This window comes from Balearica regulorum, chromosome 5 (assembly GCF_011004875.1).
Source record: "Balearica regulorum gibbericeps isolate bBalReg1 chromosome 5, bBalReg1.pri, whole genome shotgun sequence".
In the NCBI taxonomy this organism is placed as follows: Eukaryota; Metazoa; Chordata; class Aves; order Gruiformes; family Gruidae; genus Balearica; species Balearica regulorum.
The window spans coordinates 36,483,923-36,511,512 of record NC_046188.1 but is presented as its reverse complement, the minus strand read 5'-3'; the positions used below and the strand labels follow the sequence as shown (position 1 = coordinate 36,511,512).

Genomic DNA, 27,590 nt, shown 5'->3' with positions numbered 1-27,590 from the left:
CATCAAAAGACACTTTGATGTATTTTTTCTGTTCTAAAATATCATTACTTGGTTTCCTGGCAAATTACAAGGCCCAACAGCCTATAAATCCATTAATTTATTAGGAGAGTATTTTACAAACCTGAAGTTTTACTCCAAGTTGCTTTAACAGACCAATGATTTCCTCTAAATCCTTCATGCCATGCTTCAACAGCTGAGTGACACCTGGCTTTTGTTTTATCATTGTGTTTAAAAATGGAAATACATTACTTGCTTCTCCCTTCTGCTCAATGAATCTGTAGAGTCGAGAAAGCTAAAAAACAAAAATCAAATAAAACCCATAGGTAGCGCTACTGACAGTGCTCATAATATGTCACATCTAAAAATATGAAACATATTTTACTTGGTGTGAGTAAAATATCTGCCTTTTTTCCTTGTTTTGCCCAGCAGCCTGTTTCTATTTAGTGAGTTGACGAAAGGAACAGACAGGCACAACTCTCACCGAGGCGTCCAGAAGTTAACCTCAACTCTTTACACACATTCATCAACATTTGCAGACAACTTTAAAAAAAAGTTTATCTCTGTTTTACTAAATACCACTGTACAGTATTCCATTTACCCTGTCATTGTTTCCACAGTCTGAAAAATACATTTAAAAGAAGAAACTTGGAATGTTGCAATACTGACTTCCAGAGAGAACAGAGAATAAAATCAGATCACTTCCAAAGAAACTGATCTATTTTGAACAGGAGATGTAACAACGTGTTTTTATTACTCTGGCTGATTAAATTGCAAAGTAAATAAAATATTACTGACTTAAGGCAAGTTACAGGGAAATTAACACTGAATTAAAATTACTTACACTATTTGATGTGAGAGAAAGATTGCAGAATTTGGCTTCTACTTCTCTTTTAGTTAGCTTTTCAGTCTACAAGAGAAACAGGTTCAAACATACTCAACAACTGAGTTAGTTACCAAAAAAATTACTATTGCTGAGAAGAATTAAAACACAACTTTCCAATACCTTAAATTAAAGGTTGCATTTATGAACTGCAATAATAATGTAAAAGAACAAAATCAAAAAATGACACATTTTCCATCTATCTCGTAGCGAGGCCGTATTCGGCTTGGTTTCAAGAAGCAACAAAAAGTATAAAGATACCAACTTTATTGAAAAGCACTTCTGCATAAATAATGAAATGCTTATGTAAATTAATAAATAAAAAAAGGAGAATAAAATGAAAGGAAATAAAAAAGGCATTTTGTTGGGATTTAAACACTAACTTAATTATTCAAATGAATTTCATCTATTTTCTCTGCTTATAAGGTAGAAGAGATTGATATGATATTAAGATACATTTTAAAGATTTTATTGAATGGCCTACCAGTTCTTAATTATACAGGTGAATATTTTTCTCATAAACACACATTTAAAAATCATCTTAAAACATCGCAATACAGAAGTAACAAACAAGTAATTAATCTAAGTTTACAGTCCAAAAATAGCCAGGCTTTTTATACGTGAACAGGTTACTCCTTGTAATGCTGGCAATGCACTGTTATTCATTTTTAGAGAAAGCTCCACAGAATAAGATACTCTAGAGTGATGATTATAGAGATTAGGTTAATAACTAATATCTTACCACAGCATCATAGAGAATGATGTAAACTTGATTGAGTTTATCCTCTGGTATCCCACAGTGCAAAAGTATAGCTTTCAGTAAGGCAGTGTGGTTCAAGTAAATACTGTAATTTCTTTCCTAACAAAGGATAAAGAAAAAAAAAAGAAGACAAAGAAATAAATTTACTTGCACTCCATTTTGCTTAAAAAACCCCAAACATTTCCTAAACATTTAGTAATAGTTGAAAACTAACTTCAGACCTCTCCTTCGACCACCTTACCTTCCATCTAGAACTAAAGAATGACAAGGCTTGACCATTCTACAATAATCACTTGCATGGCAAGAAGACAGACGTTATTTCAATGGCACTGTAAGGATTCAATTAACGTTTCTTTGCACACGAAACTTACGCTTCATTTTAAGTTTAGATATTTTTGATTTAAATGACAGCATTCTATAAATGACTAACTGATAAAGTGTGAAAACAGGTCTGTACTTGTTGAAGTTAAAAGGAAATATTTACTTAGATTAAAATTTTAGGATGGAAAAGAGAACAAAAGGGATGATTAGAGAATCTACCTGTAGCACTGAAAACTCTTGAATGATTTCTGAAATGGCATAAATTGTTTCTGCTATAGGCAAAAAGCTATTTCCAGTAGATGTAATAATGTCAAATGCACATTCTAGAAGTTCTTTGGGATGACAGCGGTCTAACTTCCGAGGTCTGAAAACTCGCTCTATACAGTATCTAAAGGAAACATGGAAGAACGAATCAGCTTCCTCAGTGGTCACTGTCAAAGCATGGCATCTGTGCAAAACATCATCTCTACATCCCTTACCTTTTCAGGTTTGATATGTTATTTCTAGCTACAAATCTTGCAAAAGGAATCTGAAAAATAAAATACGTGAAAATTGTTGAAACAAAACATTCAGTCTGATTAAACTCTGAAACTGGGTATGAATTATTACTGTGCAGTAACACTTGTACTCTCACATGTATAACAACGCCTTAAATATTTGCCATAGCCAAGTAATATTAATGTAATCATCCTTGCTGCAAATTTTAAATAAAAACATCCTGCCCCAAAACTTCTTAGGAGAGCTTGGAGAAGGTCACAAGGACCTTTCTTAATTACCCTAATGCATACAAAATGCATCATAAATTCATTATGAGCCTATTAAAACGTACAAACAGGTACTTTGCTGTTTATATAAAGATATCAAGGAGTATTTTTGAATAAACGTTTGGTCAACACATTTTCTAAAACAGGTAATTCCAATGGAAAGATCAATTTTGTAGATCCTGCACAAATCCTTAATTGTGAATCATATTGTATAGCTTGATGTTATAAATGCAAAGGAAGGGTGAGTTAAACTGACCTTAAATTAATGAAACAGAATATAAAAAGTCAGGTTCTTTAACCATCAATAATAAACAAATAATATATAACTTAAAGCATTTAGGTATTAAATTAAATGCAAGGTAATTAACTAGGCCAACATTGCATATACTTGGGTAGTACTGATGGAGGAATACCAGACAGTAAAATTTCAACTGCGCCAACAGCAGTTCCTCTCAAGAGCAGAATGATCCTTGACAACATCTGTTTGAGGAAGTTGAAACTGGGCAGCCCATTACCCACATTCTCTATAAAGACTTACAAATAAAAAAGGGATGGGAATATTAGAATTTTCACTGCTCACTGGAAAAATCTTGTCTCTTATTATGTGCAAGAAAAAACCACAACCAGCAGTGACATCTATCACATTTATAATATGGCATTATTTTCACCTATGTTAAAAAAACAAAACCAAAACAAAACCAGGAAAAAAAACCCCTATATTTCTTTCCTATACAGTCAGGGCTCCAGCTGTCAGGACCAGGAGTACAGCACTAAGGCATGCAGGAATAGACACTGAAAGATACACTGCTGCAGCAGTCAGAAGTGTAAGCCTAAACCAATTTTGTGACTAGTGAATCAGAGGTATCTACAACCACCAAAGTGCTTTTCACACCCAGCCTCACCTGTAGAGATGATACTACTTACTCTGAGGTCATAAGGAAGCATTACCAGCATCCCACTGTGATCCATGAAATATGAAGCTTCATTATGCTCATATAATTTTTTATTTCTGGGCATTAGCAGTGGAGTATGCAGCTCGATGGCTCCTGCACAAAAGCAGTAAAATACTATTAGCTATTTCAGAAGTAGCATCTGCTTCTTACACGCTCATGAACAACCTTGCAGGGTATGATATCTCATTGAATGGTTTGGGTTGGAAGGGACCTCAAAGATCATCTAGTTCCAACCCCTCTGCTGTGGGCAGGGACACCCTCCACTAGACCGCGTTGCCCAAAGCCTCATCCAACCTGGCCTTGAACACTTCCAGGGAGGGGGCATCCACAACCTCTCTGGGCAACATGTTCCAGTGTCTTGCCACCTTCACAGTAAAGAATTTCTTCCTAACATCTAATCTAAATCGACCCTCTTTTAGTTTAAACCCATTACCCCTGGTCCTGTCACTGCACTCCCTCATAAACAGTCCCTCACCATCTTTCCTGTAGGCCCCTTCAGGCAGTGGCAGGCTGCTATAAGGTCTCCCTGGAGCCTTCTTTTCTCCAGGCTGAACAATCCCAACTCTCTCAGCCTGTCCTCATTGGAGAGGTGCTCCAGCCCTCTGATCAGCTTTGTGGCCCTCCTCTGGACTCGCTCCAACAGCTCCGTGTCTCTCCTGTACTGGGGCCCCCAGAGCTGGACGCAGTACTCCAGGTGGGGTCTCACAAGAGCAGAGTAGAGGGGCAGGATCACCTCCCTCGACCTGCTGGTCACACCTCTTTTGATGCAGCCCAGGACACGGCTGGCTTTCTGGGCTGCAAGCGCGCACTGCCGGCTCATGTTGAGCTTCTCATCAAACAACATCCAAGTCCTTCTGCTCAGGGCTGCTTTTTAAAAATTACATTATTTTAAGTGCCTTTAACAGACTTCCCTCTTCCACTGTTTAAAGAAAGCTTTGATATTCTGTCTTGCACACTTCTTGGGCTCAGCAGGCAGCTCACAGAGAAACAGAGAACTGCCAATTCCACAGTGGCAGCAGAATCCTCACCTTGCCCTCCCTCTTTAAACACCATCCTTCACAAAAGCGTGCATACAAAACAGATGAGAAACTCTACAGATACCAGTAACACTGTTTAGGTCTAGTGGCTCTTCCATAGAGAATGAATATCGTTCAGACATGTTTTATCCTGTGTCTCAAAAATGTACCATAAGTATTCATAGTTCACTTTACAATCTCATAAATACCATTTTTTGCTGGCTATATTTTGCAACCATCTATCTGTATGAATCCAGTTTTCATTGAAGCTTTACTATTAACAATAATATCACTAAACATTGAAAAATACTTTTCCATTTTAAATTCTCTACTGATTCTCAATCAGCTATTCTATTACAGAAGCTTTACTCATGTCTTCAATTAGATTTCAACATAAGCATTTAAATCAGGGAAAAAAGCAGCCCCAAATATTAGGAAATCCTTCTAAACATTACAGATAGCAGATACAATCTAATGGAAAAAATGCACATGCAAAAACACCCCAGTTTTTCTTTCAAAAGAATGGAAACATTTCAATCTCTAAAATGCTGACAAACGCTTTCCAAAGTCTATTAAACTTTAAATGGGGGGGAAGTAACTTCTCCTTACTTGACTTCATATTGCTCAGTTTCTCATTCTTTTGTATTGACAAACCCTGATCATGCTTAATCAGATTAAGCTATATTAGGAAATCTCCTAGTTTCTATTTTAAAATGTGCTATTTTTATATAAAATAGTATCATGACCGCCAATAAAACAATACAATTCATAACATTTCAAATGTGACAGTGTGTGCATAAATTTTCTTCCTCTTTTAAAAACTAATTTTCAGCAAATAGTATTACTAATAACTGGAGTCCTGGAAAGAAAAAACATCAAAGATTAAACACCACAACAGGAAGTTCCTGAACAGCAAATCATGGCTAAGAGCAGTATCACTGAAAGTACCACTACACACTTGCTCTGTTTCCACGCTCCTGAGGCCATTCCCATCCTGGCTATGTTCAGAGAGGTTACTGTGCTACATGAATGCTTGGTCTTTCGCTATAGAGCTATCCTTATATTCAGATCTAGGTTTTATGTAATGCTCCCTACCTCTGAAAGCTCATACGGACTTACCAGAACAACCAAATACCTTTGAAGATATAATTAAGATTTTCACTGTTCTTTCTATAGAGAAAACTTAAATCATTCAGATTTGAAGTTAACAGCTATTACTGGGATGCCAAAATAACAGCAGAAACCACTGTAAAACTTTGAATGATACGCAAATACTGAACATACTTTCTGACTCACATGATAGCAGTAAAACCATTCCGTTCTCTTAAATCCATTCAATCACGAAAAAGGAAATGAATGACTTTCGTAAACACACCCACCGTGTCTCTTAAATATCCGGCTGACACTCTCACATACATGCTGCTGTATCTTGGCTGCCCAAATAGAAAAACTACCCTGAAACCATCACAAATAAAAAGTACATATATAATTCATATGCCGTGAACACTCCATGTAATATAGGCAATAAGCATTCTGATATCTCATCCCACTATAATAAATTGTAATGCTTACATAATAAAAAAAATAACTACAGCTATACAAAGCATTATTGTACTGTGTTACCGTGTATTTCTTTAGATTTAGAAAGATTTAAGTTGAGCAACTGAGAAGGATTACTTCAATTGCCATGATTAGAAAGGGAAGAGAACTGTCAGGGGCAACACGTTCTGTTGGCCATCAGATGCAAGTACCATAAGTTTGACAGAGATTCAGAATAAAGACAGCAATCATCTGGACAGAAGCTTAAAGCTTTTTCTACTGCAGTCAGACACTGCTCGTTTCAACACTGAAGAATGAATGTAAGGTTCAAATGGGAAGTGGTTACTGAAGCCCACATAGTATAGATTTGTGGCTTTAAATGGGAACTAATGTGAAGGTTAATCTTAAGATATGTTTGAGAGAATTGCATTACATTTTGAGTTTACCCATAGAAACATTTTTTTTAAAAATCCAACACAGGAAAAAAAAAACCCCACACATCCCCTGAACACCTACAAACCTTCAGCATATCACTGTCATAGGTATAGTCTATAGCTGGAGATATACGCTGTGAAAATATCTGACTCATCATAGTTCGGTAGGCCTTTCCATCCACATTTGCTAAGGTATGGTGGAGTACTTCATGGAGTTCAGACTCTTCCATTTGTGGTGGTGGAAGATGTTCACTTTTTAACAGCTCCACAGCTGTTGGTCGTGCTGCAGGATCATGGTTCAGGAGCCAGGTAATAACTGATCTCTAAAAATTAAATCAAAATTGTATATATTAGCAGTATTTAAAGCAAACTTCTGAGTCACATCGCATTAATAAAAAAAGTGATGAGACTCCATAGGGGACAGAAAAGAAAACAGGATCTGAATCTCTGGGGTAGATATTATTTAATTATTAAGTTCTAAATAACTTTTATTGTGTTATTATGAGGATGAGGCTTTTGGGCAACATGGTCTAGTCGAGGGTGTCCCTGCCTGCAGCAGGAGGCTTGGAACTAGATAGTCTTTAAGGTCCCTTCCAACCCAAACCATTCTATGATTCTATGATTATCTGAATAAACTATAGTAAACTGCAAAAATTATTAGAAATGTATCTCTTGGGATGACAAAATATGTAGTATCCTTTGTTGTCTATGTATGCTAGCTCTGGCATCTCTTTATTAACAAAGTTAAGAAAAACCAGAATCATATGCATAACAACAAAGATTTGAGAGTTACGGATATTAAAGGAGGAGGAAATCTTCCTGGTCTATTTCAGTAAACTGTACGAGATGGAAACGGTTTTATGCTACTCGTAACAGGCAGATTGCTGTTCCACATGCATAATGGACAAAAACCTAACACTAATGATCAATGAAAGAGTCCACTAGCACAAGGGAAAGTTATCTAGATGGTTCAAAAAAGATTATATTGCTCCTTATCACTTCATTTCTCTGCCATGGAGGCACCCAGAGTAGCTCTTGGCACCTCTTTTCAAACTCAGAGCAGTCAATTTAGCTTGCACACCTCTTTCTGTTCTGTAACACAGATTTCTTTCAAAAGTTTAAAGTTACAGGTTAATAAATATAGCTACCATTTGTCCGACCTTAAAAAGTCAAAATTGTCCCTCAGAGCTTAAAAGGTATGCATTTCTTTATGACTCTGCTCAGAGATTTTTGTGGGTAAGTATATTTCCTTGTCAACTTACTATATTCTTTTGAGATTTTTTTCCCCCCTTACTTTGTTCTAATGTCATGAAGTAAGAACTTGGCAGAGATTACTAATTTTAAATTAAGTGGAAAAAAGAATAATTAATGTTTCTTGACAGGGAATACTTAATAGTTAACATATCTTCAAAATTACCTGCTTTGCATGCTTGACTTCATCAAAGTCTTTAGGAAATACAATAGTGGGCTATAAAAAAAAACAAAAACAAACAACAAAAAGCCAAAAACCACATTTAAATCATAACAGACAGTCCAGCTTGCTCAGGCTAGTCTTATTTTTAAGTTCTAAATATTTAAACAGAGAAACTAAGCATTTTTATTGTCCATGAGGGAAAAAAAGCACCAAATAACAAACAGGGGGAAAAAAAATAAAATTACGTGGCAAATTTATTTGGAAGAGCTACCAGGAAAAAGAATGTCACTGAAATGCCTTTTTTTTTTTTTTTGTAAAATGAAGATACAATCCATAATCACTAGCATTTATCAACTACAAATACCAACTCATTACTGAGAGAGACTCACCAGGTCTAAACCCAGGTGTACTAAAGCCACGATGTCTTTATCTGAAGTTTGCAACTCTAGTGTTTTGAACTATAAAAATTAATTTTGCAGATCGAACACTGACTGATGGTAATACCATTAGGAAACCCAGACTGCATTAATGGAATGTCAGTACCAGCTCCAATTTTATTCTTCACTTTTCATTATATATCTTATAAACTTTTTTGTTTTTTTAAGCACTCCCTGTGGAAATATTTTTGCTATGTTTTGCATCCTTTTACTTCTCTTAAACTACTTGATGCACAGAATTAGTATCTTTTATATCTATATACTTACCAGTCTTAGCTGACCAAGAACAAAGATCCTTTCTGATGCAGTACTCATGGGAGGGTAAGACATTTCAAAGAATATTATACCCAGACTGAACAGGTCCACTTTCTAAGGGAGGGGAAAAAAAAAAAAAAAAAAAAAAGGAAATTTAAATGTAATAGCTGTGAATTCTCTGCAGAAGATGATAGTAGAGAAAAAATAATGTTTTGGTTAAATTTCACAGTATATTACAGCCAGAGAAAGGGGTTGGGTTTTTTGTGGGTTGGTGGTTTGGTTTTGTTTTATTTTTTGTTAAATTACACAATCCATCAAGATTTGGTAAACTTCAATGCCTTCTATCATCACAGCACTGCCATGACATAAAGGGCTCCCTTCCATTTCAAAAACATTCTTGCTTTGAAATTCAGCTTGCCTCTACATATAAACAGTATCCTCTTTGATGAAACAATGCACCCCCCACCTCCCAAAATGACAGTCTAGGAATCCAGGAGAGCAATATATGCTTCTGATGATGTCATTTTACCTTAACTAAAGACTGTAATATTTCTATCCTATTTATTTATAAAGATCCTCCACGATTATGTGCTTTCAACTTGAAATTGCTTGCACTCAGTCATGGTCACAGCACAGGCAGAAAAATGGACTTGCCCACATCCTTCTATCCTTGGTATCCTCTCAGAGAAATATTTCTCATTTCCTTGCTTACAGCAGCAGTCCCACCACACCCTGTTCCACCTTGAATTCACCTTTATTGAGCAGGAATGACCTAAATTGTACCCAGTACCTTAGACTCTGTGATACCTTTTTATGAAGTCTACTTAATCATACCTGATTGTACGTAGACTTAGTGCTTCCTTGGACCTCTGGGCTGACATACAGCGCGGTGCCAACCATCCCTGTCAAATTACCTACGTGGCAAAAGATGAGAGTACTAGTTTCAAGAAAATGGGAGAGAAATGCAGCATCAAAGTTAAGAAAAAACTTCCTCATCTTTTGTCCTCATTTCTTCTAGGTTGGAATGCAGCCCTTATTGACAGAGGCCCAGTTGAGAACAGTTTGCAAAACAGACAGTTCTTACGTTCACATGTCAAGTATCTGCGTCTATCTACAGTAGCTAAACCTATCTATTGCTTTACAGAATTGTAGTAGGTCAGCACACAAATGATACAACAAAATTTCACTTTCTTTACGCTCATCTTCAGACACACAATGTACTAAAGTTTTCTCAAAACACAAAATTCAGCCTGTTACAGAAGGTGTCTAAAAACCTTCAATGAAACAAAAATCCCTGAAGTCTTGAAATTGTCCTGTACATGCAAGAGACCAGAAGTGCAGATGGAACGGATATACAGGACCTCTATATACCTCACCATGAGAAAAGCACTGATCTATGGCAGAAGACTAGCAGTGGAAGCAAATTCATTTTTAGATAATGGTCAAAACTGCCTGATTATATGTAATATATCTAACCAAGAGCTGTTGGTTGTTTCTCCTCCCCCACCCCAGTTTTATTTTCAAAGAATGAATGGAAGTCCTAACAGAGTATACAAGCCTGCAGAACATAAGCGTTCGCTTAAAATCATTTAGAACAAGCTACTATGTAAACTAACCTGATGGGTCAGACACAGCAGAACTATCTGAGTGATTTTCTTCTTGTTTAGAGACCATCTGAAATCAGGAAAACAGACATACTGTAAATGGCACTTGAAATGCTTCTGTTGGCTTTTCTTGCTGCTTTGGTTGCCAGTACATGGTTTAATTCTAGAATCTTAGAAATAAAGAAGTGTATGGCATTCACAATATAAAGTCCAATGAGCACTATATTTTTATGTTTTATTTTCATCTTCCATGTTATTACCACACCAAATTCAAGTTTTTTCATTCACTTTCAGCTGTACTTACTGCATTTGCCGGATGATCTGTAGCTAAACCAAAGTCACCAATTTTGACATGATCATCTGAATCTAAAAAAATGTTCACAGGTTTCAAGTCTCTGTGGATCATTCCCTGTTACAGCAGGAGAATAAAAGAAAAGGAAAAAAACCCCACAGAATATTAAACAATAAACACAATTAAAAATAAAACTCTCTTTGTAATAGACTGGAAAATCGTATTCCATACTTTTATTACAGTAGGAAATCTACCGCATTAAGTCACTGATGATTAATTTTGAAGTAAGACTATAGTCTGTAGCCCAGAAGCTAGAAACAAATTTTCAGTGCTACCAGATACCCAACGAAGCATTTTTAAAGGCAATCAAACGTTTGTGACAAAGGGAAAAATCTGAAGTGGTTCACTATAAAATTCAAGTTTATGATATAGTATTCTAAACCCCTAGAACAGACTAATAATGGAAAGGGCAAAGAATGAACCTTGCTAATAAATGCCTGAAAATGAATACAATATGAAGAAACTCATACAGAGAGAGGCATAACAGATATTATGGACAGCTCATAACTGTCATATTTACTAACCTTTTCATGGATGTAAGCTAACCCATCTAAAATTTCTCGGAAAAGCCTCCAAAGCCGACTGGTGTCTTCATATAATCCTTGGTCAATAGTATCCCTTAATGTGCTCTTTTCACAATACTCCATCTTCAGTTGTGCATATATGTAGGGGATACAGGGAAAAAAGAGCAGATTGGTCAAGAAGAGAGACCATCAGAAACTTGCATCTGTGTGCATATTAATGCCTGGTTTGTAACACACAGTTCAGGAGCAAACAGCATCACCAAAACATTCAGCTGTTTGGAATCTTCCTGAGAGCTGTCTTTTAGCTAGAAAATATGCATTCACTTAGGAGTCTTATTCCATTTTCTGGGACAATGGTACGAGCTTGTACAGCAGTATATTCTCTAACATAAACATTAAAACCAAGGTGAAACCAGCCAAGCCATAATGTACGTTTAAGCCAAATTTTAAAGAATCTCTGGCTTTATTTTACTTGGCATCTTAACTGCTTATATTATGAATATTTGCATGAATAACACATGCAAACAAGCTTATTAAAAATCTAATTCCATCTAATTGTATCTTCCTTCCAGACAAGATCTAGTATTAAGTGCATTATAAAAAAACTGCATATCACCACAGAACAGTTAGCTGTGATCGTCGAGTTCTCCCAAAACCAGCCTAACTCCTAACACAAAGGAGGTGTCAGTAGTAAAGCCTGACGTTGCAAACCTGCAGGAAGTTTATTTTGTGCCTACTGTTAGGGCCGTACAATGGCTTCGCAGATTACTGTTTTCTGTTAAAAGAAAGTGCATACACGATATAGTGCCTTTGAAGAGAATGTTTTCACATCTGTGAAATACAACTTCACCTCTGGAAATTAACACACTACATTTCAAGTTCACCTTGGGAATTAACACCATAACCAAACTCAAGAACCCCAGCAATAGTCTTAGGGGGTTGGGATGGATATTCTAAACAAGTGGCAAAACAAGGCTTCGGAAGCCACAGACTCAAAAAGGTTGTTAGTTGGATTGTTCTAAGGTTAGCTCAGGAGTTGTCAACTTTTACTTGTACACAAGCAGCAACAGTGGTCACATTACACACTATGCGCTACAAAAACTTTACTCTCTCCGGGCACAACTATAGAGCTTCGGAATGCGTAACGAGCTATGTGCTCTGCACAGCGCCTTCTGCCAACGAAACCTTTCAGAAAACCAGTCCATTGCAAAACCAACATTGAGCTTGGTCTCCTTTGCATTTTTTAAAGGTCATTACTTTTCTCATGAAAACCAGCAATTGATCTCAGCAGGTTGAAATAAACAGTATCCTTTTATCTGAAAACACAAGCACGTTTGTACCTGAATGTACAGGTAATGCACTGTCTGAATGACTGGTGTCCTGTCTTCACCATGGCTATTCTTTTCATTACCTTCTTCTTCCTTTATCACAAGAAAAGTAACAGAACAGTTAGCTGCAGGAAGCCATCCAGAGGTTGGTTTTTATGCATACTACTTTTTTTTAATGGCTGGAACAAACTGATGATAACTCAACTTCTATGGCTACATTTGAATAGCAGCGAAATAATATACTGACATTTTTGTAATGTCACTGCTTCTAAATAAACTAGAAAACCAGGTGTGCCCCAAATCTCATTTTCAAAGTGAGTATGAGCAACATTTTGTCATCATTAGACACTGGAAAAAAAACATTCCAGATCTGGATGAAACCTAACTCTCAAAGTGTGTAATTTTTAAAAAAAAAAAAAAAAGAAAAAATTTTTGAAACTAAAATATACAAAGCTTACTTAATAAATAACACAACTCCTGCCCCCAAACAACAATTTTGGTATAGTGTGTGTATATATACACATATATTGTGACAAAAAACGCATTGCCATATTATTAAACTATATATTAAAAATTTTTCATGCCAATGTACATTACAACAAAAAAGGGAAGGAGATGAAGCTTTAATAAGAGCATTTTACAGATCATCAGGACTGGCAATGACAGATTCTAGATGCCGTAGAAAATTGTGCATTAGCTTTCTAGTGATACAGTCTACTGACTGTTCACAGCAAGTGCTGTGATCAAAATCTTAAAATCAACTAAAACCTTACACATTATTCTGACTTCCCGTCTCTTATTGACTGCTAGCAATATGTATTGTCACCACTTTCAGAAAGTGGCCAGTATGAGCAAATATATTGGTTTCTATTATCTAAAAGCAGAACAGAATTTCAGCTTTCAGATGATGTAAGGCAATCCATACGGTTAACTGACAAATCATGTACATACTGAAGTGTTAAACTTGCAATAACCAGGCTCATAACTATGAAGTGCAACTCGCCTCAGTGAACACTGTGGGAAACAGAATCCAGATTAGCTGCATCAGACTGATTACTATGGAATGCAGCTCATGATGGCACATTTACTCTGATGGAACATAACTGTTTATGGTTCTTTACTTACACCAGAAGTGAAATAAAACTTTTTAACTGACCTGTTTGCTTGTCAAAGACTTTTTTATGATCTTTTCATCAGCTTTATCTTTATACTTACTGGAGAATGACCTTTACTGTTTTCATCCTCGTTATCAAAAATTATTTCGCTTTCAGAATCTGTGGTTGGCCTGTTTAAAAAAAAAGAGAAAGAAAAAACCCCAAAAGTTTTAGGTACCAAGAAATATTTACTAAGATATCTGGAAACTATCTGTGGTAAAAAAGAAAATCTAAGCTTCTGTTGAAGACCCTTCACAAGCCTTAAAACAGAAAAGCATAACAAAACCCAAAAATGTATCCTGCTTGCAAAGCAATGCTTCCTTTGACAGCCCAGTCTCTTACAGGGAAGGTATATATTTGCATCAGTAAAATTTAATTTCTACATTCAATAAGCAAAACTGAGATAGGTTTACTTACCTGAACAAAAAAACCACCATGAGTGAAAGAACCACTCCATACACAGAGGAAGGTATGGAATATGTTAATAAAAATCAAAACAAAAAAGAAATGACAAGGTATTTTTCAGGATTTGTAATATTCCTGTTATTTTTTATTAAAAACTTTACTTTCAAGTTGGAAAAGACAGTCCAACATAAAGTGAACAGTCATGCATTCTGACACAAATGATAATTATCAAAACTTCTAGAAGTCTAAACCAAAATTTTCCTCGTACGCTGACAGTTTTTAGCTACAAAACTTTCCTCTCCCTGGCTATCTGACTGCTGACAAATACACTGGTTTTGAAGCAAGGGACAGAACGAAAATGCAGTGAAGTACCTCTGACAAAGGAGGTGAGAATGAGAGAAGACACAAACTTGGAAAAAACAGCTCTGCTCATGTTTCCTATAGTGCCAATACTGAAGCCTACTTACAAAAACGGTTGCGAGAAAACTCCATCACCGTCATCGTCGTCATCACTGGACTCCTGATCAGCTCCACTGAATTTGTTGCTGGAGGACTTTTCACACGAAGTACTCCACTCAACAGAACTTGTCAAAACAGGAGGAGGAGCATTAGCTTCCACATCATCTGCTTCCTCAGTGGTAAGCATGAAGAGACCAGCTTTGGTGGGCACTCTTTTGTCTTCAGTTGTTTCAGATGATGACACAGTGGAAACAGGACTTTCATGTTTTTCTATCCAAGCATTGTAATACCTCACAATATTCTCATGGTTCAAGCGGGAAAGTAATGTTACTTCCCCCTTAATCCTCCGAAACTGCTTGCTGGCAGGGTTTATACGGATACGTTTCACAGCATAATAGCAACCATCAAGCTTATTTCTCACCTGCAAAATTCAAATAAATCTCAAGTCAAATGCTTATAAAGGCCTTACCGAGTAGAGCCAGAAGTAATTTCATGGAAGTTTTCCTTCCACCTGGGAAATGACTGCAATTCAAATGCAACCTTCCCCATACTGACAGGCTTCTCCCCAGACTCCCAGCAATCTCTCACAAAACTTATCAGCCTATTCAATTCCAGATAAAACCCACAACAAAGGCACAGCACACTAGAAGATAGTAAATAAAACCATGCAGACATTGAATATATTGCTTTGCTTCAAAGAAAACAAACACATCCTCAAAAAGGATTCCATAGAGGGAAATAATTTTTATACCATACCTTGATGACTGCTCCAAAAGCCCCTTTGCCAAGTAATTTTAGCTCTTCGAACTCATTGTAGTAGCGTGAAAATTGTCTCTGTGTTTCTGTGAAGAACGGAGCGCTGGATATCTGACTGCTAGGTACAACTGTCTCGATGCAATCTATACCTCCCGAATCTGTAACGAGGACATCAAAAAGTTACCGCCACTGGCAGTATGGGGGTATGGGAATAAGCACAAGGAACTGTCAAATAAGCATCAGGAAGAAGACAAAACCTAAATAACTTCAGGTGCAACTAAAACCTAAAATACAGAAGTGCTCTGCTGCAAAGAGTTAAGATCTGGTACAAGCATAAGCCTTAACACAGTTTTTAATTGCTAGCATTAACTATGCTGGACAAAGGAACTGATTCCAACAAGAACACAATGAGGGAAGAAGTCTCATTGGAACAGCATCTTCCAAGGACAAAGTCTGACAATTACACCATGCAGGAGGTGGATGAATTTACAGGTTTAATTAAAGCATCAGCTTCTTCTACTGATTAGACAGCAGCTGTCAAGTTTGCCCCAGCTAGTGAAGGATACAGAAGTTAAAAAAAAAAAATCATACTAGCTTTGAAGTTAATTAATGTAAAACACTTGTACAGTCTTGTGAAGCTCTAGCACAGCTCAATTCTGTTACTGCATGCATGTAGTCCACTTATTTAGCAGAATATGGAAAGAATCAAGTTTCTTACCATCTAGATTTTCTTCAGCTACAGGTATTTTCATTCGTGGAATGTTTATAAAACTATGTTGTAATAACTGCTGAGGAGTCCATCTTCCCTTATCTTCCAAGCAAACGCATCTGTTAGCAAACCAAGAGAACTGTTCAAAGATCTATTCCGTATCAGGCCTAAATGTTCCAAGAAGTCTCCTTGTATTTAAGAAATTATCACCTTTACATTCAGATGGGAATCAGAAGCAAGAGACAGACTAAATGACTCATCCACACTGACACACAAAGTTGGTGGCGACAGGGCAGAGAAGAAGAGAGCACCAGACCTGTTCTCCCAAATCACAGATAAGCAGCCTGAGCCATGAGGGAGCAATCACCTCTTCTCTAAAAATTATAACTAGCAACACAGGGGGATTTAGCTGTTCTTTCAAAAAACTGTTCAAGTCTTTAAAAAAAAAGTCAAAGACAAAAAGATACAGGAATGCAACAAACATACTTTTCCAGAAAGTCTTGGAAGTCAGCAGGTAAAGTGGTGGGAACAGCAACTGGATATTCCTTGGTTACTTGGCCCTGGCTGAGTGAAAGCAGAAGCAAGCCCAGACTCCACACATCTCCTTTTTTTCCAGGTTTGCTGGGAAGACCATCCTCGCTAAAATGAACTTTGGTTTGTTCAAAAACATCTGCTTTGCAGATATCAGCTAAGCGCTTGGAAATGCTGTAGTCTGTCACCTTGACGTTTCCTTCAGCATCTACCAGGATACTGGACGCACAAAGAACTTTGTGAACTACTGAATTACTGTGCAAGTAGTCGAGAGCTGACAAGATCTGGGTCACATAATGGCGTAACTGCTCAATTGGAACTGGAGTCTCTTTGTGTAAGTATGTAGAAAGGCTGCAACCACTTATATGCTCCACTAAAATGTCCACCACAATTGAATCGTCCCGTTCTTTAAGGTTCATACATTTATAATGTACTATGTTTGGGTGACTTAGCTTTGTCAGTGAGCTGAACTCTGTTTCTGCACCCTGAAGCTGTTAAGAGAAACACAACATAACATGCACTGTGTCATATCTCAAGAACACCACTACTAAAATATATAACATATACAAAATAAATATAAAATATATGACATTCTCCTCCTTTTCTGAAAGGGAAGCATTGAACACAAGGGGCAAGAACAACTTTGGTTACTGCCAGGTAAGCTTGATTCCCTCTTTCTTCAGAATTTTAATGTTTATTACATTTAAGCATACTTGCAAATACACTTTCTTGCATTCATATTACTGTAAATAAACTCCTGAATACCCCAATACGCCCATCTTCTGTGGTGCAGGTACTCTAAACACTAGCATTTTAAAGCTCATCACCACCGTCTCAAGTTTAATATAAACTAGCAGCTTCAAGAAAAGCACTGAATCCCAGTCAACTTTTACTAAGCCAAATGCAAAATATGAGCATTACCTGTTTCTTACACTTCTCAATCTTTTCTATTTCATGCGATGTAAGAAACTTTCCCATCTTTTTTTGCCAATGCAGAACCCACTCATATACTAAAACAAAGTCTCCACTGTGAATTTCCAAGGCGTTGTAGACTGATTTACCAAGCTGTTCATCCTTGCCTATACATAAAGGGAGGGAAGAGGAACACGGCTTCTTTTGTTTCTAAGGACTTGACAAGAGCTTCTGCAAATGCTAAATAAACACCAGTAAGCCTGCTTTCTACAATTTCAGAAACACACACCTACTTACAGCTAAACAAGATCCATACCTACGTGGCAGGTATTGAAAATATCAGGTCTGATGAGACCGAAGGCTATGTAGCAGTAGTCAAATGAAAGCAATAGCACATTGGCAAAAAACTGCTGCACATTTTAAAGAATGTCAGGTTTTAATAAACAAACACTTTTCCCTCTGAGTAACATAATTGTTCATCATTAAACTGCAAAATAATAAAATTATCTTTGCTCCAGAGTCTCTCGGGCTGTTCTTCCTGCCACTGAGGATGTGCTATGTTGACAATGAACAATGAGAACATTTGATGGTCCATTCATATGGGCACTTCATGGAGGCCTTTCAGCTCTGAAAGTCTCCTATCCTTGCCTGTATTTGTGTTTTCGCTAAAACCTCTGCTTTTACACCGCTGCTATCAGCAGCGATGGAAGGAGAGTAAGTATGCATTTCCAACCGTGTGCTTATCACTGGTTTCACATGTTACTGAAAGCTAAATGACTTCTTGCTTCATAGTAATGTGTATCTGACAAGCTACCTATGTAAATTTAAAAGCAAAGTATTATTTTAGTTATGTAGAGAATATAAAATATTGAGAAGGTGGTTGTTGCAGTTTTTTTATATGGTTATTTAGTTACATAATTGTGTCTGGAGAAGCAAATTTTTACTTAAAACATATAAAATATATAAAATATTTATCTTCAAGTAACTTTTCCTATTACTGTCTCCCACTCTTGACTGTGACATTTCACCCTCCACAACAATATTCTCCACCCTTGCTGCTTGTACCTGTTAACATTGTTTAAGTTCTCCCTCTCAAAAAAACCCCAGCCCAAACTCCAGTATTTAAAGCTGCAATTGTGATTTTGCTTACCTAGACATTTTCCTTTGTGGACAGTAAGTTGTCCAGCACCACTTGTGCTGAAGTTCAAAACTTCGTGATTTCCAGGGGACTCTTCACTATTACTAACAGAAAGCTGGCGTTCTCGTCTGCAATGTGAACAAAACATTTTTCTACAACTCAAAAATAGTATTAGTGCAATCCCTAGTCCCTAAAGATACTATTCTGCAAGAGGATTAGTTTTCAGTGACTTTTGCATCCAGTGATAGTATCCATTAATTTCAAAGATACTTTGGTGCAGAGATCTATGTCTGATTAGAAATCCAGCATTTTAGCAGCAACATCGTGCTTCACTGGGTCTCTATATTCAAAGTCAGCAGTTGAATCCAAACCTTAAAACTTCTGCATCTTAGGATGCCACTCCCAGTTTGGATGTGGGGGAAACATAAAAAAAAAGTAAACATACTACAGCTCTGAAAAATATGTAAGTTTGACTTGATTTGCATTCTCTTTCGAAACATTTCAAAAAGCAAATATATGCAATTTTGGAAGTTCATTCCAGCTTTAGCTGAATTATTTTTCCTAACTTAAAATGGGTTTCCCATTTGCTTCCTTTAGTACCCCAAACTCCTCCTTTGAGAAAAGGGGAGTTTTGCAAAAACTTTCAAAGCAAACAAGCAAGTATGATTAAGGTGTTTCTTCTCACATCCATGTATGAAAGAGCTGCACGTAAGATCAGAAAGAACTCAAGACCACTAACACAAAATCAACCTCCATTACTTCTTGGTACAATCTATTTCAAAATTAATAGAAATTCACCGCTGCAAGAGTATCCTCCAAATAAATGCAATCATGTATAGAGATCACAGGAGTATATGCAGGGTAATGCAGAAGCTCTTTCAAAATGTTGAATCTATTAAAAAAAAAAAAAAAAAAAAAAGCACTACCACAGAGAACTTCTTACAAGTGCTGCGTATAAAGAAAAATATACAAAGAAAGCATCTAGATTTCTGAATTCAAATATATTTTATAAATGGCATTATTTTAGATTTTAATAATCTTCTAAAAGGTTGCGTCCCAATAGCCAAAATTTCAGGCTTCATAAACAGATAAAAATACAGCACCACCCTTCTTGTGAAAAGACACCTCAGAAAACTACACATCTAGCTTGTCTACAAACAACATCATGAGAAGTTTCAATGTTTCAAAATCCTTTTTTAATTATTTTAACAATGTTGAAAATAATCACTCTGCCCTTTTTTTTTTTCTTTCCTCAAATAAGAACATATAATGTAAGATTTTTTGTGGAAAGTTAATTTAAGTCCATTGTATGTGTTCTGCATTAAATCATAGTAACAAACTTGAGACACTTGTCTTGTTCCGCAAGCACAGATGGTGTCTCATTTTGTTATACTGAGATTAGCAAGAAGATAGGAAGAGAGATTTATAGAGTATCAAACACTATACAGAAACAACTGCTAAATACGACTTGGGACAGGCAAAGGGAAGAGATGGCAGCAAGAGTCAAAGTTGGATAAATCAAAGAAGTTGTTCTGTTTCAGGTATCTAGTGTTGCTGATAAATAATGTGAAAACAATTTTGAAGTCTATAGACAAGAAGAAAAGAGGAATACACTACTTCCATTAGAACAACAGTCCAAATAGCAAGTCATTGGCACAATCTGAATCAAAACTAGGAAAATTAATACCAGGGTATCTCCACTGTCCTTGACAGTTACATCAGTTATGAACACAAGAAAGGGGAGCAAAATAAAAGAAAAACAAAAACCCCACCCTACCTATATCATCACCAATCCTAACCTAGATGAGTTACCTACCAGCAAAAGAATCCTCCAATAATTCTAACCTTCCCTCCAATAAACTGCTCTGCAAACGCAATCAGCATTATCCAGTCCTCCAACAGGGATCTTAACACCAGTGTATCTTTACAGCAAATGTTTTGAGATTAATATAAGCTTTAATTTATTGTGCTATTCCAAATCCTTCATTAGCTGACTGAAAATCATTTTTTTCTGCAATTGCCAACACATTGCATACTTCTAAGAAACTAAGTAAGCCCTGAATATACCTTCCAATGATTGCCAAACACTTTCTAAGTTAAACTAAGGGCCAAGTTGACTCTTTCAATTGGAAAGTTTCCAAGTTATCCCTAGCACATGAATTAGTTAAACCATGCCAAATGAAGAGGGGGAGGAAGAGAGAGGGAGACCAAAACGGACAGCAGAGCAACATGGCACATTACTCTGCCTTCAAATATCACTTTGAAATCTAATGTTTGCAAAAAACCCCCCAAAACCAAAGCAGACCCAAAAAACCCAACCCAACCTACCAAATCCACATGCAAACTGACATACATACTTTGAACGTCCAGCTGAATTTGGTCGGTGTTTATTATTCACTCTATGCTCCAAACAACTCCCATTTACACTGGAAGCAACTCTATATCCTGCAGCATCTCTCCTGTGAGAATTTTCTTGCCTTGTCAGAGCAGCTATTTCCAAACGTTCCTATAAATCAGGAAAAACACCAAATAAGTATAGAAATTGCTCCTATCCTCAAAATATGCAAGTACTTGACTATTATTCTATAAAGTCACCCAGATGACAGAAGAAATAGGTTTTCATAATAAATGTATGTACAAGACTGAGGAAGAAGTGCTGAAATTCAGAAAGTACCTTTCAGCACTGTCCGCAGGCAAGAAAGTAAAGATTCTTTACAATGAAACCGGAAACATTAACATACTTTTTCCTATGTCTGCTTGAAAATATCCATCTCAGTACACTTCAGACGCTAATATATTACATTATTGTCCCTTATAATTGATTTTATTCCAGAAATAAACCCCATATAATCAAGAACCTATTTTAACCTAGATCTATTAGAAGCACGGGACGAGAAAAGATGTCCAGGATAATCCAGTCGTGTAAACCTTTCAAGTTTTTATAAGCATATGCTACAGTACTGGGAAGAAGTTTCCCCAATGGTTTTTGCATGTCTGCTTAGAAAGAATACCTGTTTGGCAATCTCCTTCTTTTTTCTTTCCTCTCTTTTCTCTTCCTCCCTTCTCTGAATCTCATTAAGGATTTCACGTTGCTGAAATGAATGTCAGTGTTATTAGAGATGCAACAGTACGTGCAACACACGCTGCTAATCTTACACTGGTTTTAAAAAAAAAAAAGCTATGATGCTGATTTTTCAAAAGTGTTAAAAAGGAGTTGTGTATCTCACAAGAATAAAAAAAAAATAAAAGTCAAATAAGCTCTCCTGAGGAAGTTAACAGCATAAATCGTATGCTATAGGAGAACAGAGTTGTAGACAAAAGAAAGTTACTTCTGCTGACAGACCCAACAGTAAAGCTTCATATACAGAAAAGATATATATTTCTCAGGATTAAAAACACATAATTACTTCATGACAACTGCAGCAGCAGATAGTTCATATAGTACATACTGATCAACTCATACCAACAAGTCTGACAAATTAGTAATTCACAAAAACCCACTGCTATGCAGGATGATTTACAGAACTATGATTGTTTATGTTATTCAAATAATGCATGGTTATTCACACTTTAATTTCTCTTACCTCCTGCTCCTCTCTTCTCTTAACTTCTTGTGCCCTACGCAATTCCTCCTGAGCCAGTCTTTCTTGCTCTTTTTGATGATTTTTTAGCATTTCTTCATGAAAAGACTTGGAAGGTGGTTTATTATACTCACTGAGAAATGACTGTACATAGTCGGCAAGTTCAAATATCATCACCTGAAAGAAAATAAATATGAATGACACGCACAGTTCAATGAACAAGTAGATTGCATAGTAAAATGATACTTCAAAAAAAACCAAACTAGGAGCAGCATGACTGCTGATTTTGTTACTTATCAGGGAGAATTTACCATATTTTGGTATTTTTTGTCACACCTATTTATTAATAAACTGTAACATGAAAAAACTCTCACCACAGTAGCAAAGATGGCAAAAATTACTGAGACTACTGTCAACTTCAAACATCTTCTTTTCCTTTAAAAAAACCACGAAACTAACAAAAAAATAGTAATAAAGACCGATTCCTTTCCTCATGTTCTTTTATGCATGTTTTTGACACAAGCTGCAACAGAATAAATCTTTTGCAATTGTCTGTTACTGTATCTACTGCTATGAAATAGTTACTTATTTCACTGCTAACACAAAATCCAATCCTTCCTCTGCAAACTATCCCCCCCAGTTAGAACTATAAAGCCACTTAAGGCATTCCACATTCATATAACCACAACTACTGAAATAAGAAGTGCACTTAAAACTCAGCTGAATTCTGCTCCACGGTTTGCAAGGCTGGAATCAATTTTCAGTTACTGTTTACTTGAAGTGGGTATGTCCTGATGATCTATTGATCCGTCAGGGCTTAAGCTTTCATCAGTCTAGCAGTGTGCCTTTATTAATTCGAGCAATCCATAGTGCTAGTAGAACATCATATCTCCAAAATTAAAGAACAGTACATCAGAAAGATGCATCCCAGCAGTCAGCAGCAGCACTGAGCTGGATTTGCATGTATAGGTGGGAGAACAGCCAAACTAAATTGTACCATTTGCTTGTATCCAGCTGACATTTATAAGATTCTCAAACACTGAATCCCCTGCTTGAAAGTAAGAATGAAGCCAGGAGGCAATTCAGAATAGAAAGAATAGCACAATATGCATTTACTGACATGTGCAAACTAATATATCTTTCCCAGGTTAGTGTTCAGAAGGAAAGGCGACTATGCATGCACACACGTGTGTAAAAAACAAAACAAAACCAAACCCCAAACAAACCCAAAAACAAAGCAGTATCTGGCTAAAACAGTTCTTTTGAAAGTATCTGCATAAAAATTGGCAAAATAGAAGTATAGTATGTAAATGGAAAAAACGCTTGATGTAGCAAGACTGAACAACGGGCAATCCCTGCCAAACCTGCAAAGTTGACAGACTTAGGAAACTGAAAACAGAATATTAACCCATTTCAGCATATAACAACTTCCACAACTGCTTATTTCTCACTTTTAAAAAAGCAAATTGAGCGAATCAAATGTGTTCACCTGTAACATTTCCAAATACTGATAAGAAACATACTATAAACCATGCTTTTGCCAAGAATTCAGTGTTTGCTAGTAATTCTTTGCATCATTTCAGTCCTCAGCAACAATGGAAAGGAATTGTTAATATCAAACATACCTGGAGACTTACAAAATCCCTTAAAATAAACATAAATTCTAAGCTTTACATATTTCTCCATCTTTGTCTTTTTATCCTATTTGCGGGGGAAGTCAAGTATCACTATTCCTAAACACATCAGGAAAAAAGGCCTAACAGCATGGAGTGACTGTACTACAGCCACAGAAGTCAACTGTTGAGCTGGTGTTACAACTAAGGTCTCTTGCCCTTCAGTTTAACATTAGGTGAACAAGATCACGCTGAAAAACTCCCCGATAATTGCTGTTTGCTTAAACTAAACAAGTATAGCCACTTACAATATTCAAATTAACCTGAAAAGTACAGAAAGCTCTCAATTTTGGAGTTAGAATTGCCTTTCATACTGTGAAATAACCCCGAGAATAACATGAGCCTTTAAACAGGGATGAAGCTTGTATTATTTACACATGCACTGTACTTTAAGAGCGTGCAAATTCTGAACTTCCATTAAATAGAAACATTTGTAAGAAAGAAGGTAAGTCTCTCCTTCCTTAGGAGCAATACGACTTACACTTTCAATGTGGGTGTATTTCATTATATCATATCACACTCCTTTTTTTAGAACTGTTTAGGTCTATAATGTATTTCTAAGGGAGGTGAAAAGTTCTTACCTCTCCGCAGCGCTGTTTTGCCAGTTCAGCTAGTCTGGATTTTAATTCATTTATTTTCTCATTTGACAAGCCTTTTGAATTTTTTAGTTGTATTTCAGGGACACTGGGGAACAGCAACAAAACATAAAAAAAAGTCCTCATTAGAAAAACTGAGTGTAAAAAACAATTGTGTAAGACACAGAATACTGATATAAACAACTAAGGCAGCAGATTGCTTTAAAAATGAAGATTCACTCTCTCTCTTAGCAGGTTGTGAGCTGAAAAAGTTTAAAAGAAGAGCAACAAGATGCAGGTACACCTGTGTTCGCACCTCTTCAAGCTACAAACTGGGGCTGCAGTCTTGCACTGACAAATGCATCCCTATTATTCTCCACTGCACAAGACACCACATCCAATTCAGGTGCCAAATTTTATAGTTGCCTATTATAAAATACCACAGGCTTAACAAATACTGACATGCAGAAAGCCAGAATAAGAGTGGTGAATAAAACTATATGTTTTTTCAACTTACACTTTACTACGGGAAACAGAGAAAAATGTTCAGAGAAAAAAGATTATATTTTAATGTTCACTCACGTGTCGGGGTAAGTATGTGGACACTTGACCCATAGATCAACTTTGGCATATACTTCATTGTCTCCAGTCAACCCCTGAGGACGCAGAACTAAATTAATTTCAGGAGGTTGCCGTACCTAAAATGGAAAACAAACCTTTTGATTTAAAAGGGTTTATTGGTTTTGTTTTAATGAAAGCACACAACTCTCACAACCTGTATTACAGCAGAATTCAGGTTAGAGCATCCAAACCGTAAAAAAAAAAAAAAAAAAAATACTAATGTACTGACATTGCTCAATGAGAGTGAACTGGTTCACTGATTATCACAGTTTATCCAGTATATTTTTAGAACTTCTTCAGATAAGTGTGGTTAGTGTTATCAGAAAGACGATTCAGATTAAGCAAAAAAGGAGATTTTATAATAAACCCCTAGGAAAAAATTAAATAAATGTAACACAGGTTATTTATGGAATATCACAAAGCATTCGTTATAAGACAGCATTGTTTCTTTAGTGTTTGTTTTAGATCACTAACAAACACCAGTCAATATTTTATTTTCTGACATAGGAACAGACTATAACATCACATCTATATACACCTTGCATGACCAAACAAATGGAGAGTAAATTTTTTTCTATTTATATTTTTGGTTTTGGCATAAACCAGAATTTTAACAAGTATCACCCTCCCCCCCCCTTCTGTTCAAATCGCCTACTCAAAAGCAGAATAAAGTAAAACATGCTCATAGAAACACTCTAAACTTTTCCTTGTCAATTAGAAAAAATCTTTTTTTTTTGGGGGGGGGAAGAAACCACCCAGACCTTAAGAACATGACAAACTGTTAGGGAAATGAGATCACATGGAGTAACAAATACAGAAACAGGTAAAAGGATGGTCACTATCCCCTATATTTTCCCTTTACATTTCCAACAGTGAAAAGAACAGGTTAAGTCAAGAGGATGTCAGGTATGAATTTAATAGGGAGTGAGATCTGCAATACTTCTGAAAAATCAGCAAATTACTAGCAGTATTCACATCAGGCTCCATGAAAAAAAATAACAACACCCCCCCCAAACCAAACCCCAAAAACCCAAACAAAAACTCAAACCCACCACCACCAGCAAACAGTCACAGATTTCTGCAAGAATTCAGGTTTATGGCTGAAAACAGCAGTAGGGGCTATGAAAGTCTGTAGAATTGCAAGACCAAAGAATGTAAACAGAGATGACAGTAACAGTGAACTTGGGGAACCGAAAGGACAGGAACCTCCAGGTACAGGAAAAGAGTGCCACGGATGCAGCTAGAAAACAACTCGCAATTAGACATTGTGGACATGAAAGAGAAATAGAAAAGAATAGTACTAGATCTGAGCACCAATTAGTTGTAATTTAAAGCAAACAAACAAAACAACCAACCTATAAGAGTTAAAGTATTAAGTTCTCACAGAAACTGCCACTTCAAGTAAACCACAGCATATAAATATATAAAGATCAGCAACGTGTATGCCCATGAGATGAATTAACTAAGCAGGTATGTAATTAGTTAAGGGATAAATTAAGACACAATTTAAAAAAAAAAATACAACTTGACAATTAAACCGCAAGTTATACGCACAGCATTAATTACAGTGCGAAGGCATCGATCTGCAGGATTAATTGCAAAGGCAGTCTGCTACACGGCTGCTACCGCAGCGTGGGAGGACAAGAGGCATACGGCAAGATGCGCCAGGCGAGGAATAAAAGGACTTGACACCAGCGAGAAAGCACTAACCACGTTCCCACCGCCCAGACCTGCGAGTAACAAGGACCCGCTCTGCTTCCTGCTGCTCCCCGTTCACCTGGGAGGAAGGAGAACAGGCGGCTCTGCCTCGCCAGCGATTAACGGGCGCAGGAAGAGCTAAGAAGGGAGGAGGCCCCGACACCGCCCGGCACTCGGCGGGGTCAGGCGAGGAACAGCCCCCCGCCGGCGGACAGCGCGGCCGAGGGCAGAGCGTTCCGGCCAGGCCCCTACGGCCTCCCCGCGCCCCGGCCGGCTCCACGCAAGCAGCGAGCTGACGCCGGGAGCCCCGCTGGCTACCTTCCAGGCCTGGCTCTGCCGCAGATCCTGGAAGTCCTGCCCGTAAATGGATTCCAGCACCTGGAGCTCGTTCTCCTGCCGCAGCTGGTAGCTCTCCGGCGGCTCCGCGGCTACCTCCGCCGGCAGCTGCTGCGCGCCGCTCGCCCGGGCCATGTCAGCTCCCCGGGCGAGGGCGGGCGGCTGCCATCGCAGGCGGCGCTACGGCGCTGCCACCCTGAAAGTGGAGCCGGCCCGGGGAGGCCCCGCTCCGCAGCGCCCCAGCACCGCCTCCGCGGCGGCGGGAGGAGGAGTCGGGGCCGCCCGGCCCCGCTTCGGGCCCGGTGGTGAGACGGGTATCCGCGGCTGCGGGAGAGGTCGGGTCTGGTTAGCCCCGGGCCGTGAACCCGACGGCTCCTGGCGGCCTTTTTTGGGGCTCTGCCATCCCGTGAGGGCCCGCGGGGTATTGACCACCGCTGCCGTCCTGCCCCACTCAACCCTTG

General features: G+C 37.5%; 1 protein-coding gene across 2 annotated transcripts in view; it reads right to left on the bottom strand.

The window, feature by feature from the left end:
- The window catches only part of EIF2AK4 (eukaryotic translation initiation factor 2 alpha kinase 4), a 40,061-nt gene extending 12,710 nt beyond the window's left edge, over positions 1-27,351 (bottom strand). The window contains exons 1-28 of one of the 2 annotated variants that reach the window (XM_075754152.1): positions 27,112-27,351; positions 25,057-25,172; positions 24,481-24,583; positions 22,230-22,403; positions 21,657-21,737; positions 21,003-21,151; positions 18,658-18,773; positions 17,517-17,674; positions 16,551-17,086; positions 16,074-16,183; positions 15,356-15,513; positions 14,608-15,020; positions 13,797-13,866; positions 12,594-12,674; positions 11,254-11,376; positions 10,682-10,786; positions 10,390-10,447; positions 9,608-9,687; positions 8,786-8,887; positions 8,085-8,135; positions 6,754-6,990; positions 6,074-6,149; positions 3,650-3,771; positions 2,441-2,490; positions 2,181-2,349; positions 1,623-1,739; positions 842-907; positions 122-292 (exon numbers count right to left, since the gene is read on the bottom strand). In XM_075754152.1, coding sequence (XP_075610267.1) covers positions 122-292; positions 842-907; positions 1,623-1,739; positions 2,181-2,349; positions 2,441-2,490; positions 3,650-3,771; positions 6,074-6,149; positions 6,754-6,990; positions 8,085-8,135; positions 8,786-8,887; positions 9,608-9,687; positions 10,390-10,447; positions 10,682-10,786; positions 11,254-11,376; positions 12,594-12,674; positions 13,797-13,866; positions 14,608-15,020; positions 15,356-15,513; positions 16,074-16,183; positions 16,551-17,086; positions 17,517-17,674; positions 18,658-18,773; positions 21,003-21,151; positions 21,657-21,737; positions 22,230-22,403; positions 24,481-24,583; positions 25,057-25,172; positions 27,112-27,264 — 3,945 coding nt within the window. In that variant the 5' untranslated portion in view covers positions 27,265-27,351. The remainder of the gene's footprint in view (positions 1-121; positions 293-841; positions 908-1,622; positions 1,740-2,180; positions 2,350-2,440; positions 2,491-3,649; positions 3,772-6,073; positions 6,150-6,753; positions 6,991-8,084; positions 8,136-8,785; positions 8,888-9,607; positions 9,688-10,389; positions 10,448-10,681; positions 10,787-11,253; positions 11,377-12,593; positions 12,675-13,796; positions 13,867-14,607; positions 15,021-15,355; positions 15,514-16,073; positions 16,184-16,550; positions 17,087-17,516; positions 17,675-18,657; positions 18,774-21,002; positions 21,152-21,656; positions 21,738-22,229; positions 22,404-24,480; positions 24,584-25,056; positions 25,173-27,111) is intronic. The other variant, XM_075754151.1, reaches the window with a different exon arrangement.
- Positions 27,352-27,590: the final 239 nt, after the last annotated feature.